Genomic DNA, 15084 nt, shown 5'->3' on the forward strand with positions numbered 1-15084 from the left:
TACACAGTGGGGGATGCAGTGACATTTTATCCTACCAGGGCAGAAAATGGCCCCTGGCAGCATGACATGCTTCATATTCTAACATCGCCAACTCTCACAGTAACAGGAGGATGATTAGTTCACTGTGCCAAAGCTGCTGCTAATTTACTGCTCAAGTGTAGCCAGGAGGTTTGGAGTAGGGACGATGAGGTCAATCATGAGTGAGGGGCGAATTAATAGCAAGGAGGACTAGAAGTATTGCTACGCCCCAAGAGTTCAGCATCCCAGCCAGTACAGGGCCATTGGATTCTACAACATTAGTTTGCTTATTATACTGGTTCATACTCTATTTTATCATATTTTTCTCTTTGCTTTCTAATTATCTTTCAATACCTTGACTAGCTGCTTAAGAGGATAAGATAAGAAATACTAGCAGGAGTAGACCATTCCTGTCCTTTGAGCCAGTTCTTCCATTTACCGAGATCACGATTGATTTTCCACTGCTATTGTAAGATTCCCAAATCCCTTGATACCAAAAGTATGGCAATCTCTGGATTGAATATGCTCAACATAGAGCATCTGTGTGATCGGAGTTAAAGAATTCTGAAAGTTCACCAACACCTGAATGAAAAAAAAAGTCCTCATCTCTCAAATAGCTTTTCCCTTCAGTCCCTAGATCCAGAGTCCCAAACTGGGGAATAAAAAAGTTCTCTTAGCATCAGCCCTGTTAATCCCCTCAAGAATTTTGTATGCTTCAATGAGATCATCTCTCTTTCATCTAAACTTGAGGGAATCAAGGTGTTATTTATTCAGGAGAAACTGAGGATTGAAGATGCTGGAGATCAGAGTTGGGAGTGTGGTGCTGGAAAAGCACAGCAAGGCAGGCAGCATCTCAGGAGCAGGAGAATCGATGTTTCAGGCATAAGCCCTTCATCAGGATTGAAGCTGGTAGGCCAAGGGACTGAGAGATAAATGGGAGGGGGTGGGGCTGGGGGAAGGTAGCTGAGAGTGCGATAGGTGGATGAAGATGGGGGAAGAAGGTGATAGGTCAGAAAGGAGGGTGGAACGGATGGATGGGAAAGGGTCTGTTGGTTTGTAGTAGATGTCTGTGGTTAGTCGTTTGCTGGAGATGGAGAGGTCCAGGAAGGGAGAGTGGTGTCCGAGGTGGTCCAGGTGAATGCGAGGTCAGGGTGAAAGGTGTTAGTGAAGTTGATGAACTGATCAACCTCCATGTGAGAGCACAAGGTAGCGCTGATACAGTCATTGAGTGGAGGATACAGTAGTGGAGGAAAAGGCGGGGTATAGTGCCGGCGTTGCTGCGGAAGATGGGCTGTTCCATGTACCTGACAAAGAGACAGGCAGAGCTGGGGCTCTTGCGGATGCCCATGGCTACCCCACTAGTTTGGAGGAAGTAGGAAGATTGTGAGGAGAAATTGTTAAAGGTGAGGACCAGTTCAGCCAGGCAGATGAGGGTGTTGGTGGAAGGGTACTGGTTGGGACGGCATGAGAGGAAGAAACGGAGGGCTTGGAGACCTTTGTCGTGGCGGATGTGGATAACTTTGTGGATAACTTAACATTTCTCTGCATTGTATTCCATCCACCATGTATACAGGGACTGGATGTCCATGGTGAAGATAAGGCATAGGGAGCCGGGGTAATGAAAGTCTTGGAGGTGGTGAAGGGTGTGGGTGGTGTCCCGAATGTAAGTGCGGAGTTTCTGGACAAAGTGGGAACAGGATGGTGTCAAGATATACAGAGATGAATTCAGTGGGACAGGAGCAGACTGAGACAATGAGTCGACTGTGGATGAGTTTTGTGAATCTTCGGCAGGAGCGGGTTCGTGGACGATGAGGTTGGAGACTCCGGTCCTTCTTCAAGGACTGCAATTTCCCCTCCCACGTGGTCGACGATGCCCTCCAGCGCAGCTCCTCCATTTCGTGCACCTCCGCCCTTGAGCCCCACCCCTCCCAAAGCAACAAGGACAGAACCGCCCTGTCCTTCCACCCCACCAACCTCCCCCCACTTCTGCCACCTACAAACAGAATCCACCACCAGAAATATATTTCTATCCCCACCCCTACCAGCGTTCCGGAGAAACCGTTCCCTCCCCAACTCCTTGTCAGGTCCATGCCTCCCACCAGCCTGCACCATTCCCGGCACCTTCCCCTGCCACCGCAGGAAGTGCAAAACCTGCATCCACACCTCCCGCCTCACCAAGGCCCCAAAGGATCCTTCCAACAGAAATTTACCTGTACCTCCACAAATGTCATCTACTATATCCGCTGCACCCAATGTGGTCTCCTCTACATCGGGGAGACAGGATGCCAACTTAAGGATTGCTACAGAGAACATCTTTGGGACACTCGCACCAACCAACCCCACCGCCCTGTGGCTGAACACATCAACTCCCCCTCCCACTCCACCAAGGACATAAAGGTCCTGGGCCGCCTCCAGTGCCAAACCGATTACTACTTGACGCCTGGAGGAAGAACGCCTCATAGTCCGCCTTGGGACCCTGCAACCCCCGGGATTAACGTGGATTTCACCAACTTCCTCATTTCCCCTCCCCCGACCTTATCCCAGTCCCAAGCCTCCAACTCGGCACCACCCTCCTCACCTGTCCATCAACTTTTCCATCTATCCGTTCCACCCTCCTCTCTGACCTATCATCTTCTTCCTGAGCTTCATCTACCCATTGCAATCTCAGCTACCTTCCACCCCCCCCAAGTCCCACCCCCTCCCATTTATCTCTCAGCCTCCCAGCCCACAAACCTCATTCCTGATGAAGGGTATGTACCCAAAATGTTGATTCTCCTGCTCATTGGATGCTGCCTGGCCTGCTGTGTTATTTATTCAATCAATCAACTTTAGGCATTATTTATTCAACTATTTTTCATAGTACAATCTCATCATCCGAATCAATTTAGCGAACCTTCATTGAATGCTTTCTAAGGCAAGTATAATTCCTCAGGAGATGAAAACTGCACACAGTATTTCAGGAGTGGTGACAGGAGGGAGCGGGATAAGGCTTCTTATATGTGAACCCCCTTGTAGTAAAACTTAACGGAGCATTTCCTTTTCTAATTCCTTGGGTGTTAACTTTCTGCAACTTGTGTACAAAAATGTCAAGGTGCCACGATTAAAATGTTTTCCACTACTTCTTTCTTAAAAAAAAATCTATTCTTCTTTGTGGATAACAACATTTCTCTGCACTGTATTCCATCCACCATGTATATTCCCACTCACTCAACTTGTAGGTATCACTTGCAACCCTGTTACAGCCTCCTGACAGTTTATTTGCTGAGCTAACTTTTATAGACTCATACAACATGGAAACAGACCCTTTGGTCCAACCAGTTCATACCGACCAAGTTTCCTGAACTGAACTAATCCTACTAGCCTGCATTCTAAACCTTTCCAATTCATGTACATATTCAAATGTCTTCTAAATGTTGTAACTGTCCCTGTATCTACCAATTTCTCTGGCAGTTCTTTCCATATCTGAACCACTCTCTGTGAGAAAAAGTTGATCCTTGTGACCCTTTTAAATATTTCTCCTTCTATCTTAATTGTTCCCCTCATCTAAAACATTGATGTAGATTAGTTAGCTGAAATCCAAGTATTGATCATTATGGAATCCTACAAGTTTCAACCTTCTGACCTGAAAATATCCTGTTAAACTCTGACCTGAAAATGACCTGTTAAATAATCAAGAATGTACGAATGAGGTGCAGGAGTAGGCCATTCAGCCCTTCAAAGCCTGCTTTTCCATGTCATAATATCATGGCTGCTCTGATTGTGGCCTCAATTTCCGATATCCTTAGACTCCTCTGTCAATCAAGAACCTATCTAACTCAGCCTTAAAAATATTCAAGGATTCAGCCTCCAACGTGTTCTGCAACAGAGAATTCCACAAATCAATGACCCTTTAAGGGAAAAAAATCTCTTGTCATCTCATCCTAAATAGGTCTTTTGTTTTTAAACAACGCTCTCAAGATGTAAGGAGAAAAGTCCTCTCTGCATCCACCATATCAAGACTCCTCAAACTTTTACATATTTAACGGAGGTCACCTTTCAATCAAAGTGTCCCAAACTCCCTTTTCAAACAAGATAAGTCCCTCATCCCAGTAATGAGCCATGTCCATCTTTGTCAAACTGCTTCGAATACTATTGTAACTTATCTCAAGGAAAGAGACAAAAACTGCATTAAGTTGATGACATCTCACCAACAGAAGATACAGCTGTAGTAAAATTTTCATGCTCCTTTATTCCACTCTCCTGGCAATAAACACCAACAATTCTTTTGGCTTCTAAATTAATTGCTGCATCTGCAGACTAATTTTTGTGATTCCTGTACCTGATACCCAGATTCCTCTGCACCACAGAATTTTGCAAATCTTTCCCTACTTAAGAATACACTGCTTTTCTATCCTTCCTTTCAAAATGGACAAGTCCTCACGTTCCTACAATATACACTAGTAATAAATTTTTTGGCCACTCACTCTATATCCTTTGCATATCCTTCATTACAAATAACATTCCTACCTGTCTTTGAATCACCAGCAAATTTCGTAACCAAACATTCTTCTTTCAAATCATTTACATAGATTAATTATTTAAAAGGTCCACTTTGTTTTTCTGGCACTTGGTTTCGAAGATGTCACTCTCTCCAGTTCCCTCACAACTCACCCATCCCCATTCCATGGCTTCTCCATTGCCACTCACTCTGGATCCCCACAGATGGACCTTAGGAACCATGTAGAGTTGAAACAAAATTAAACTTCTCACACGAGTTCTCATTCATGCAGCATTGATACTGAAAAACGTTTATACTTGAATTCATTTTGAATCCCAAGTGTTTAAACTGTCATGTTAAAAAAAGTTCTATTCAGCAACTAAATCAAAACAGTTAATCCTTTAATATTCCTTTTAAAGTGTCAATCAAAATGTGAAGTCAGCATACCCTCACTGAGTTGCTGCTTAGCTTTTGAAATATAGTCAAGCATTCATAATGACCTCAGCTGCAGTAACAGCAAACATCAACACAGAATATATTGAAAATGCAGCAATACATAGTAACGTTTTGTTTTTCTAATCTACACTGGGTAGTCTGTCAAATAAATTAGCTGAGCAGAGGCTTTCTTTTAAAACTGACAACTTAACGAATCTTTTCATGTTAGAATAAACAGGGACTTAAATAAAGATTTAGATCCTGATATTTAAAATGAACTTTTCTGCACTTCAAAAGTGTTTTAAGTATCTGATTCCCATATTATGGGTTAAGGCAATAATTTCAATAGGCCCTCACACTTTGCCCCATTCCCCTGCCAGCAAAAAAAAAGGGGCAGATTGGGGTTTCCACCTCACAAATTTTCCATTCTCCGGAGTCTGTGCAAAAATCCAGTCCTTACTCTCTTTTCTGCTACGTCTCATTTCCCATTAACAAGTCTAGCATTACTTCCTCCTTTATGATATATTAGATCAGAATGGAGTCTTGTACACACCAGTGTTCCCTCTAAACTTCTTTCTAGCTATGTGCGCCTCCCAGACTCAGAGCAGCCACACTACTTAGAGGGAACACCGGATACACATTGTAAAACCTCTGGACTATTCTTCCATTTATTATGTCTGCCTCTACAGCGGTTGAAATCCTCGATTCCTGTAAAATTATCCACTTACTACCTTTCCAGTGTTTGTGGTACTTGCTTTTCAGTGAATCTCCTATTGCAATTTTGAAAGTACAATAGCTGTGGGTATTTTGATTTGAGTAAAAAAGATGGTAGGCTGAATAAAATGAATAGGTTTTGATAAAGTCTTCTGATACAGCATTTCATATGACTTAAAATTGGTATGTATTTGCATTACCTTTATTAATTCACATAAAACAATGAAAAATAATTTACACCTTCAAAATCTACTTTTTGGAAATTTTGCTTCTTAAATATTGTTCAAGATACGTACAAGTCTTAGAATTACGTCTCAAATCATAATATGTTCTGAATCAATAAGAAACATATGTATAATAAATAATCCATGCAAACAGTATGAAATTTTAAAATATTAGTACATTGAGAAATGTTACGATAGGGTGTAAAGTAGATTGCTAGTGAAATAAAATAACAAACATCAACATATTATCACATCAGAGAATATCTAAGCATTGCAGTATGCAACGAACAAGACTGTCATTTTATTTATATGTTAATCAAATGTGAAAAGCAGAAGTTAATTCTGAACAGTTGAATTGCGAACCTGGGTAGCTAACTTTAGCTCTTTCTCCAATATATATTGCATGTGTTATTCAATCATAATTGTGGCCCCCTCACAAATTGTTTGTATGTTTTTTATTTGGTACAGCAATATTGCCAATGGGAAATTGTGTGCTGTGTAGAAATTAAGTATTACGGTGTCACCACAGTCAGAGATGTTTGGCCTGAAGAAAAAGGGAGTTTCTGGGTTTGAGAGATGGTGAATGCAATTATTTTTGTTTTCTTATGACAATTTTATATACAAAACCTCTCAAAGAGACACTAATGTACAAATATTTAAAGTATACAGTTGAAATTCATCGCTATTATTAAAGAGTCATTAGCTAATTTAAAATAAATAGCTTACAGCATGTGATAAAATGATACAGAAAAGAATGGCATGCATACTCACTTAAGAATTTCTACACTAATGTACCATGCATAATTTCAGAGACAAGATGGTCTGACATTCTTCCATTAAACCATGAATTTGTAATGAAGTGTGGAGTAAGTTAACAAATTTAGTATGTTATTATGAAATTCAAATTTTGAAAGTCAATATTTTACTTCTAAGATGGAAACCATTCAACATTTAAAAATAAAAATCCATTATCTAAAACACAGTGTATAGATCTAAGAAGCAACATGTTGTTATAGAGAAAATGAAGTACTAATCATACTGTGTTGAGTGGGAAAAGACTCATTTCTCCCCTCAGTAATATTGCAGTGCACTCGCTCAGGTCTACATAAGATTGACATGCCACAGTCAATCAAGAAGGCTCTTTAGTTGACTGTGTTTAATCAGTTAGTAATATTCTCATCTTAGGGGTAAAACGATCTGGCTTCAAACCTCAAATTAAGGTTTGAGCTCATAACACATTAAAATAAACGTGCAATAGAATTACACTTTAGTGGAATAAGGGAGTGTTATATTATCAAAGGTGACATTCTTTGAATGAAAAGACAAATCTGAGCCTGTTTTGTATGGTTCTTCCATTGTTCTGGCCAATATACCTCCCTTCACCAATACCATATAAATAAATGAATATATTGTTCACTTCTTTGCCATTTGAAAGGAGGTTCATGGTTTAGAATAAATGTCACAATGGCTAATGTAACAAATCACTGCACTTCATAAATAATTTATGGCATAATATGCTTTGAAATGTTTCAACTCGACAATTAGATATATAGCTGCAATTTATTCTTTTTGCAAAATTTACTATCTCAATGATAATATAAAGTTACTGTTATGATTTAGAAGACAGTAATTTTTGTAATTAGATTATTACTTATTAATATGCAAACCAAGTAAAAAACAAATTCATACCTGCCTAATTGGTTCTGGTACTCTGTATTTGCAACAGGAATGAGTCAGACGTAAGGCAGTGTCCAGACTAATTCTGTGACCCACGGACACATAAATGGGTTTAGTGCTTTTCTCACAGCTTTTGAGAGCCTAGCATAAGCAAAGATATTCAATTAGAGTAAATCCATTAACTAGATTAATGACTGAAGTGGCTAATCTGTACATTAGCATTTATAGCTTTGTGATCACTTTTATTGCAATTCTACCCGTGATTGATAATTCAGGAATATGGGAAAGGTGTTGTATTTTCTGTTGAGAAAGAATTGATACTACACCCTTCATAACCTGAGAATGAACCAAAGTATTCTATAGTTAAGTAAGTACTTTTGAAATTAAGTCATTGTTGCAACACAAAGAACTGCAGGTGCTCAAAATCTGAAACAAAACCTGAAATTACTGGAAAAGTTGTACACTTCTGGCAGCATCTGTGGAGAAAAAAGCAGAGATAGCATTTCTGTCAAGTGATACTTCTTCAGATACTACCAGACCTGCTGAGGTTCTCCAGCTATTTCTGTTTTTGTTGCAACATATGGTTCTGATAAAGTGTTGACATCTGAAATGTTAATTGTTTGTTCTCACTGTGGACGTTTTCTGGCCTGCTGAGCATTTCTTTTTGTCTTTATATATGAATGCTTCTGTTCATCAAAATGCCCTTCCTATCAAAAAATTATCAAGATGATTGCTTGTTAGTTTTAATCTACCTGCAATATTTTGGTTCAATTTAACTGAAATAGAGTGCACAAAAAAGACTTTTAGAACCATTTACACTGTACATGTAGAACATACAACAGACCTACCATTCCTAAAACTTTCCCAGAACTTCCAATTAGTGAAAACGCATTTCCTTCTTTCTGAAGATCTTTAGCCTACAAAACAACATGTTAATAAAAGGGAAGTTTTATAAGAAGCATTTGAAATTTTATAATTGCATTACTGTTTCACTTAAGCAACAATGGATAAATTATTTTCCCATAACATTAATACGACTGGCTACACAACATCCAATTTATCTTTTGATAATTTTCCGGTCCTATAAAGAAACACAATACTGAGTTCTGAAAAAAAGATGCATTGGACATGAAACATTAACTCTGTTTCTCTCTCCATAAATGCTGCTAGACCTGCTGAGTTTCTCCAGTATTTTCTGGCCAACATTTCTGCCTCGAGTTAGTTGCTGTGCTCCAGTGAGTTTGGGAGAACAGAATTTCGCCTTCTTGAGTTCAATAATTTTAGAGCCTGAACACCTCCTTCAAAATTACTGACCCATCCCCAACTCTCAGGTCCTGTCAGAACATTGGCTGTTTCCAGCACTGTCTACCATTTTCACCAATTCATTGTAATCAACTTTTCTTCCCTGGTTTACTATCTACCAAATTTCCGTCTGCCTAACGATTTTTTTCCCTCTGTGCTCTCACTCCATCTATCAACTTAATCCTTCTGTCCCCATTCAGGTATATACCATCTTTTCCTAGCTACTATAATTTCTGAAGGAAGGTCACTGGACTCAAAACATTTACTTTCCTTTCTTTCCACAGATGCTGCTAGACATGCTGAGTTCCTTCAGTAATTTCGGTTTTTTATTTAGCCTTCATTCATTTCTTCAAAATTTGACTGGATACTTTTTCAGAAACAACAGCTGTGCTACTTAATTGTTAAAAGTCCTATCATGCCATAAAAGTGCTGATTTTTCATTCACAGGATAGTCACTGCAGGCAAGGCCAATATTTATTGCCTCTCCCATTTGCCCTTGAGAAGGTGATGGTGAGTCAGCTCCTCCAACCACTAACTGGAAGATTCCTGTCAGTTGAACAGCTGCTAATTGATGAAGCAACTGAAGATGGCTGAGACTAGGACACTACCCAGTGGACCTCCTGCAAGGATGTCCTGAGACTTGGAATTAGCCTTCAATAATCACAACCATTATCCTTTGTATTAAGTGAGATTCTAGCCTTTTCCCTCCCCTTTCCAATGTCTTCAATCTTCCTTGTTGCCACACTGTTTGGAATACTGCAATGATGTCAAGGGAAGTCACTCTTATCTCAGCTCTGGAATTCAGCTCATTTATTCACATTTGGACAATGGTTACAATGAGGCGTGTAGTTAAACAATCCTGTTACAACACAAAGTGAAATTCAATGAGTCAATTGCTGGTGAGTAAATATCAACTGATAGCATTGCCAACCATGCTTTCACTATTTTATTGACATTTCAGCACCTGAAATGGAGCAGAATTGGTGCCTCAGATTTATCCTGATTTTTGTTGATTGGACATAGCTGAGCAATTTTCCACACCACTGGGAGACACCAGTGTCGTTGGATGGAATAGCTTGTATTGGGTCCTGGCCAGCTCAGGAACACAGATCTTCAATAGCATACTGGGATATCCATAAAGTTTCTGCATCCAGTGTGCTCAACGGGTTCTTAATAAAGTCCAAATGAACTAGGTTGACTGAAGACTACCATCTGATGTTGAAGAACTCAAGAGAATACACGGATGGATCATCCACAAGGTATTTCCAGCTGAAGATGGTTGCAAATAGAGTCATAGAGATCTACAGCACAGAAAAAGACCCTCCAGCAAATTGAGTGTATAAAATAATTGAGTCAAAAATAATCACCTAACTCTTTTCATTCCATTTTTCAGCAATTGGCCCATAGCCCTGTATGCACCTCTAAATAATTCTTAAATGCTATGAGGATTTCTGCCTCCTACACCCTTACAGGCACTAAGTTCCAGATTCCCACCATTCCCTGGATGTTTTTTTCCTCAAGTCCCCTCTAAACGTCCTACACGTGACATTAAATCTATGCCTCCAGTCACTGACCCCTCTACCAAAGTGAGACATTTCCTCTTACCTTGTTTATGGCCCTCATAATTTTATATAGTGCAATTATGTCCCCATTAGTCTCCTCTACTCCAAGAAAACAACCCCATCTAAACTCCCTTCATAATTAAAACTCTCCAGCCCAGGTAATATCCTGGTAAAACTCCTCTGCATCCTCTCCATTTCAGTCACATCTCTCCTATAATGTGGATTCTAGAACTGTACACAATACGCTAGGTGTGGCTTAATCAATGTTTTAAATAGTTTCAGTATAACCTCCCTGCTCTTGATCTTTATGCCTTGGCTAATACAGATAGTTTCAACTGCCTTCTTAACCACTCTGTCTATCTGACCTGCTACCTTAAGAAACTGGGGGAATATGTACAGGAAGCTACCTTTACTCCGTGGTGTTTCCCTGGGTCTTACTGTTCATCACGTGTTTCATCACTGTTTTTTGCACTGATGTACTGTGAACTCACATCACTGAAGATGGGTATTATGAGTCTCCTGTTTTGGTTAGTTGTTTAATTGTCAACCATAGTCATGACTCAATGTGGCTAACCTGCAAAACTTTGATCTTATCGACTGGCTGTGCTCATTTAGCTTTGCCTGTCTTCTGTTGCTTCCATTGCACAGCATCCATGTAGTCCTGCATTGTTGCTTCACCTTGCGTGTTTTTAGCATATTCTTCTACACTTCTCATTGGACTAGAACTGTTTCACTAATGGATGATAATGTTAGAGTGAGCGATATGCCAGGTCATTAAGTTACAGGTTCTGGTACAATATAATTCTGCTAATGTCTCACAAAGTCTCACTCATGCCTTCATGGCTTTCACCATCTGCCAAAAGGCCAGTATGACAGACATGTCCTACAGAATTCAGCTTGTTCAACCGGTAGTGGTGTACCCAAGTCACTGTGAGCACCCACCCATAGTACATTCAGTTATGCCCTTCAGTTTCTCTTCCAAGTGATGTTCAACATGTGAGGAGTACTGATTCATCAAAGTGAGCAGCGTGGTAGGTCATAATCAGCAAGAGGCTTTCTTGACCCTCTAGGACCCGATGCCATGGGTTCCAGAATCAATCTTGGTAAGTCCCACAGCCATTCACTCTGGACCCCATATACCACAGTACTACCACGTCTAACGGATATGGGACAGGACACACCCAGTGATGATGATGGAGAAGTCAAAGACATTACCTGTAAGCTTGATTATGTGTGTGACTTTACCAAGCTGTTGCTTGGTTAATACTGAATAGCTATCCCTAATGTGGCACAGAAGCTTTGATATTAGTGAGAAGGATTTTGAAGGGCTGACTGTAATGGGTGTGCCTTTGTTGTATGCAGTACCTAGCTCAATTATTGAGGAGGGGGATGGGGGGCTATCCAGTTTTATTCTTATAATTCTTTGTTGTGGTTTTATACAACTCACTGTCTTCTAAGCTATTTCAAAAGGCAGTTATGGGGATTACATACAGGTCAGATCATATTCCCATCCCGAAAGGATGTTAGTAATTCAGATGGGCTTTTACAATGATCCAAAAGTTTCATGATCACCATTATTGCTACTAAAGTGATACTACTGACACAAACAGTTTAATTCCAAATTCATTTAATTAATCACATTTAAATTTCCCACCTGTTCTGGTCAGATTTTAATTAACGTTTCTAGATAATTACGCCAAGTCCCTGGATTGCCAGTCTGCTAGCAAAACTATATCGCTACCAGTTTGGATCTGGCTCTAAATAAGAGAAGAAAACTAATTAGGATTGGTGGGATTTGCAATGACAGGGCAAGAAGTTGCATAATGGCCATGGGGGAGAAAAGCAATACTCCTGTGATATAATAACTGAAATAGTTAAACAAGTTGTTAAGACAAATGTGGCCTGGTTTGGAAACAATGAAAGTACAAATTGTTTCTCTAAAAGAAACAAATTGTTCTTTGGTGTCTGTCACAACTGGTCTTCAAATGCTTAGTTGATAAGATGAATGAGTAACCTGGTGAATCTAATTCAAAACTTCCTCTTACATTCCAATGTTGATATAAAAAAAATTCCAGTGTTACCCTTGACAACTAACCTAACCTAATTAAGACCAGCAAAGCAGCATGTAAAGGGCCAGGATAGTAGTGGGAAGTTGTGCATGGAGGCTGAAGAGATTGGAGAGACACTGAATGAATACTTTTCGTCAGTATTCACTCAGGAACAGGACATTGTTGCCGATGTGAATATTGAGTCACAATTAATTAGAATGGATGGCTTTGAGGTATGTAGAGAAGAGGTGTTGGAAATACTGGAAAGGGTGAAAATAGATAAGTCCCCTGGGCCTGATGGCATTTATCCTAGGATTCTCTGGGAAGCAAGAGAGGAGATTGCAGAGCCATTGGCCTTGATTTTTATGTTCTTGTTATCTACAGGAATAGTGCCAGAAGACTGGAGGATAGCAAATGTGGTTCCCTTGTTCAAGAAGGGGAGTAGGGATAACCCGAGTAACTATAGGCCGGTGAGTCTCACTTCTGTTGTGGGCAAAGTCTTAGAGAGAATTGTAAGGGATAGGATTTATGAACATCTGGATAGGAATAATGTGATCAAGGATAGTCAGCATGGTTTTGTGAAGGGCAGGTCGTGCCTCACAAACCTTATTGAATTCTTTGAGAAGGTGACTAAGGAGGTGGACGAGGGTAAAGTGGTAGATGTGGTGTATATGGATTTTAGTAAGGCGTTTGATAAGGTTCGCCATGGTAGGCTACTGCAAAAAATATGGAGGTGTGGCATTGAGGGTGTGTTAGAGGTTTGGATTAGGAATTGGCTGGCTGGAAGAAGACAGAGGGCAGTAGTTGATGGTAAAGGTTCATCTTGGAGTGCAGTTACTAGCGGTGTTCCGCAAGGATCTGTTTTGGGACCATTGCTGTTTGTCATTTTTATAAATGACCTGGAGGAGGGGCTAAAAGGTTGGGTGAACAAGTTTGCAGATGATACAAAAATCGGTGGAGTTGTTGACAGTGAGGAAGGATGTGACAGTTTACAGCAGGATATAGGTAAGCTGCAGAGCTGGGCAGAAAGGTGGCAAATGAAGTTCAATGTCGCTAAGTGTGAAGTGATTCACTTTGGTAAGAGTAACAAGAAGATGGAGTACTGGGGTAATGGTCGGATACTTGGTAGTGTGGATGAGCAGAGGGATCTTGGTGTCCATGTACACTGATCTCTGAAAGTTGCCACCCAGGTAAATAGTGCCGTGAAGAAGGCATATGGCATACTGGCTTTTACTGGTAGAGGAATTGAATTCCGGAGTCCTGAGGTCATGTTGAAGTTGTATAAGACTCTGGTGCGGCCGCATCTGGAGTATTGTGTGCAGTTTTGGTTGCCATACTATAGGAAGGATGTGGAGGCACTGGAATGGGTGCAGAGGACGTTTACCAGGATGTTGCCTGGTATGGTAGGAAGATCATATGAGGAAAAAGAAGGTTTAGGGGTGACTTGATAGAGGTGTACAAGATGATTGGGGTTTAGAGAGGGTTGACAATGAGAACCTCTTTCCACGTATGGAGTCAGCTATTACGAGGGGGCATAGCTTTAAATTAAGGGGAGGTTGGTATAGGACAGATGTTAGGGGTAGATTCTTTACTCAGCGAGTTGTGAGTTCATGGAATGCCCTGCCAGTAGCAGTGGTGGACTCTCCCTCTTTATGGCCATTTAAACGGGCATTGGATAGTCATATGGAGGATAGTGGGCTAGTGTAGGTTAGGTGGGCTTGGGTCGGCGCAACATCGAGGGCTAAAGGGCCTGTACTGCACTGTATTTTTCTATGTTCTATGTTCTAGTAGAAGAGGTAACACTGAGTAAAACAATATATGGAGACCTTAAAGAGCTATGAAACTTATTTAATACTACACTTGCTCTTTAGTATTTGTCATCAGATGGCAATCCACAAAATGTAAGCTATCAAGTGCACAAACAATATGCCCCTGCTCCTTCCTGATATAGTGTGCTGGAAATTGGTTCAATTGTCACCTTCAAAAGCAAGTTGGATAAGTGCTTGAGGAAAAAAATGTGGGCGTATGAGGAAAGAGTAGGAAAATGGGACTACCGAACTTAAGTGCTACTGGAAAACATTGACAAAAATCAATGGGTTGAATGGGTTTATTCTATTCTATGGTTCTAAGACGTGACAAGTACTTTAAATTATCAGGCAAGACAGTGAGAAGAAAGGGAAAGTGAAAATGCACAAAAGTACATTGTTATGCCTTAAAGTTTGTTCACCATGGCAACATAAAAAGAATAATCTTTTTATTCACCAGACTTAAAGATTAGTAAAGTTGAAGTGGCTTCATCTAAGTGATACTTTGGATTCTGGATGAGATGGCGACTGAAATTTTAAGAATTCTTTTTGCTGTAACCCTTCCATTTCCCTTGCTGCAAAAATGATCCTAAAGTAAGGTCTTACTGGTTTGACAGTAAATTTATGAACAAAAGTGATTTTGTAATCAACAGCTCAGAGGTATTGTTATTCCTCAGCAATGACTAAATTAAACATTCCTGCCGACGGGCTTGTAAAGAAACTCATTACTGGACGTAACACAGAAAATAAAACACAAGGTCTTATTACAAGGTCGCTTGAGGACAAAAATTGGCAGGTACTTTGTAAATCTTGATCATTTAA

General features: G+C 40.2%; 1 protein-coding gene across 6 annotated transcripts in view; it reads right to left on the reverse strand.

The window, feature by feature from the left end:
• The window catches only part of LOC132827769 (endonuclease V-like), a 110923-nt gene that overhangs the window by 66078 nt on the left and 29761 nt on the right, over positions 1 to 15084 (reverse strand). For 3 of the 6 annotated variants that reach the window (XM_060844471.1, XM_060844472.1, XM_060844470.1), the window contains exons 6-7: positions 8394 to 8462; positions 7558 to 7686 (exon numbers count right to left, since the gene is read on the reverse strand). In XM_060844471.1, coding sequence (XP_060700454.1) covers positions 7558 to 7686; positions 8394 to 8462 — 198 coding nt within the window. Of the gene's footprint in view, positions 1 to 7557; positions 7687 to 7779; positions 8253 to 8393; positions 8463 to 15084 lie in introns of those variants that run through there. The other 3 variants (XR_009646040.1, XM_060844474.1, XM_060844473.1) reach the window with 3 other exon arrangements.

The sequence above is a fragment of the Hemiscyllium ocellatum genome, chromosome 25, assembly GCF_020745735.1.
Source record: "Hemiscyllium ocellatum isolate sHemOce1 chromosome 25, sHemOce1.pat.X.cur, whole genome shotgun sequence".
Taxonomy (NCBI): domain Eukaryota; kingdom Metazoa; phylum Chordata; class Chondrichthyes; order Orectolobiformes; family Hemiscylliidae; genus Hemiscyllium; species Hemiscyllium ocellatum.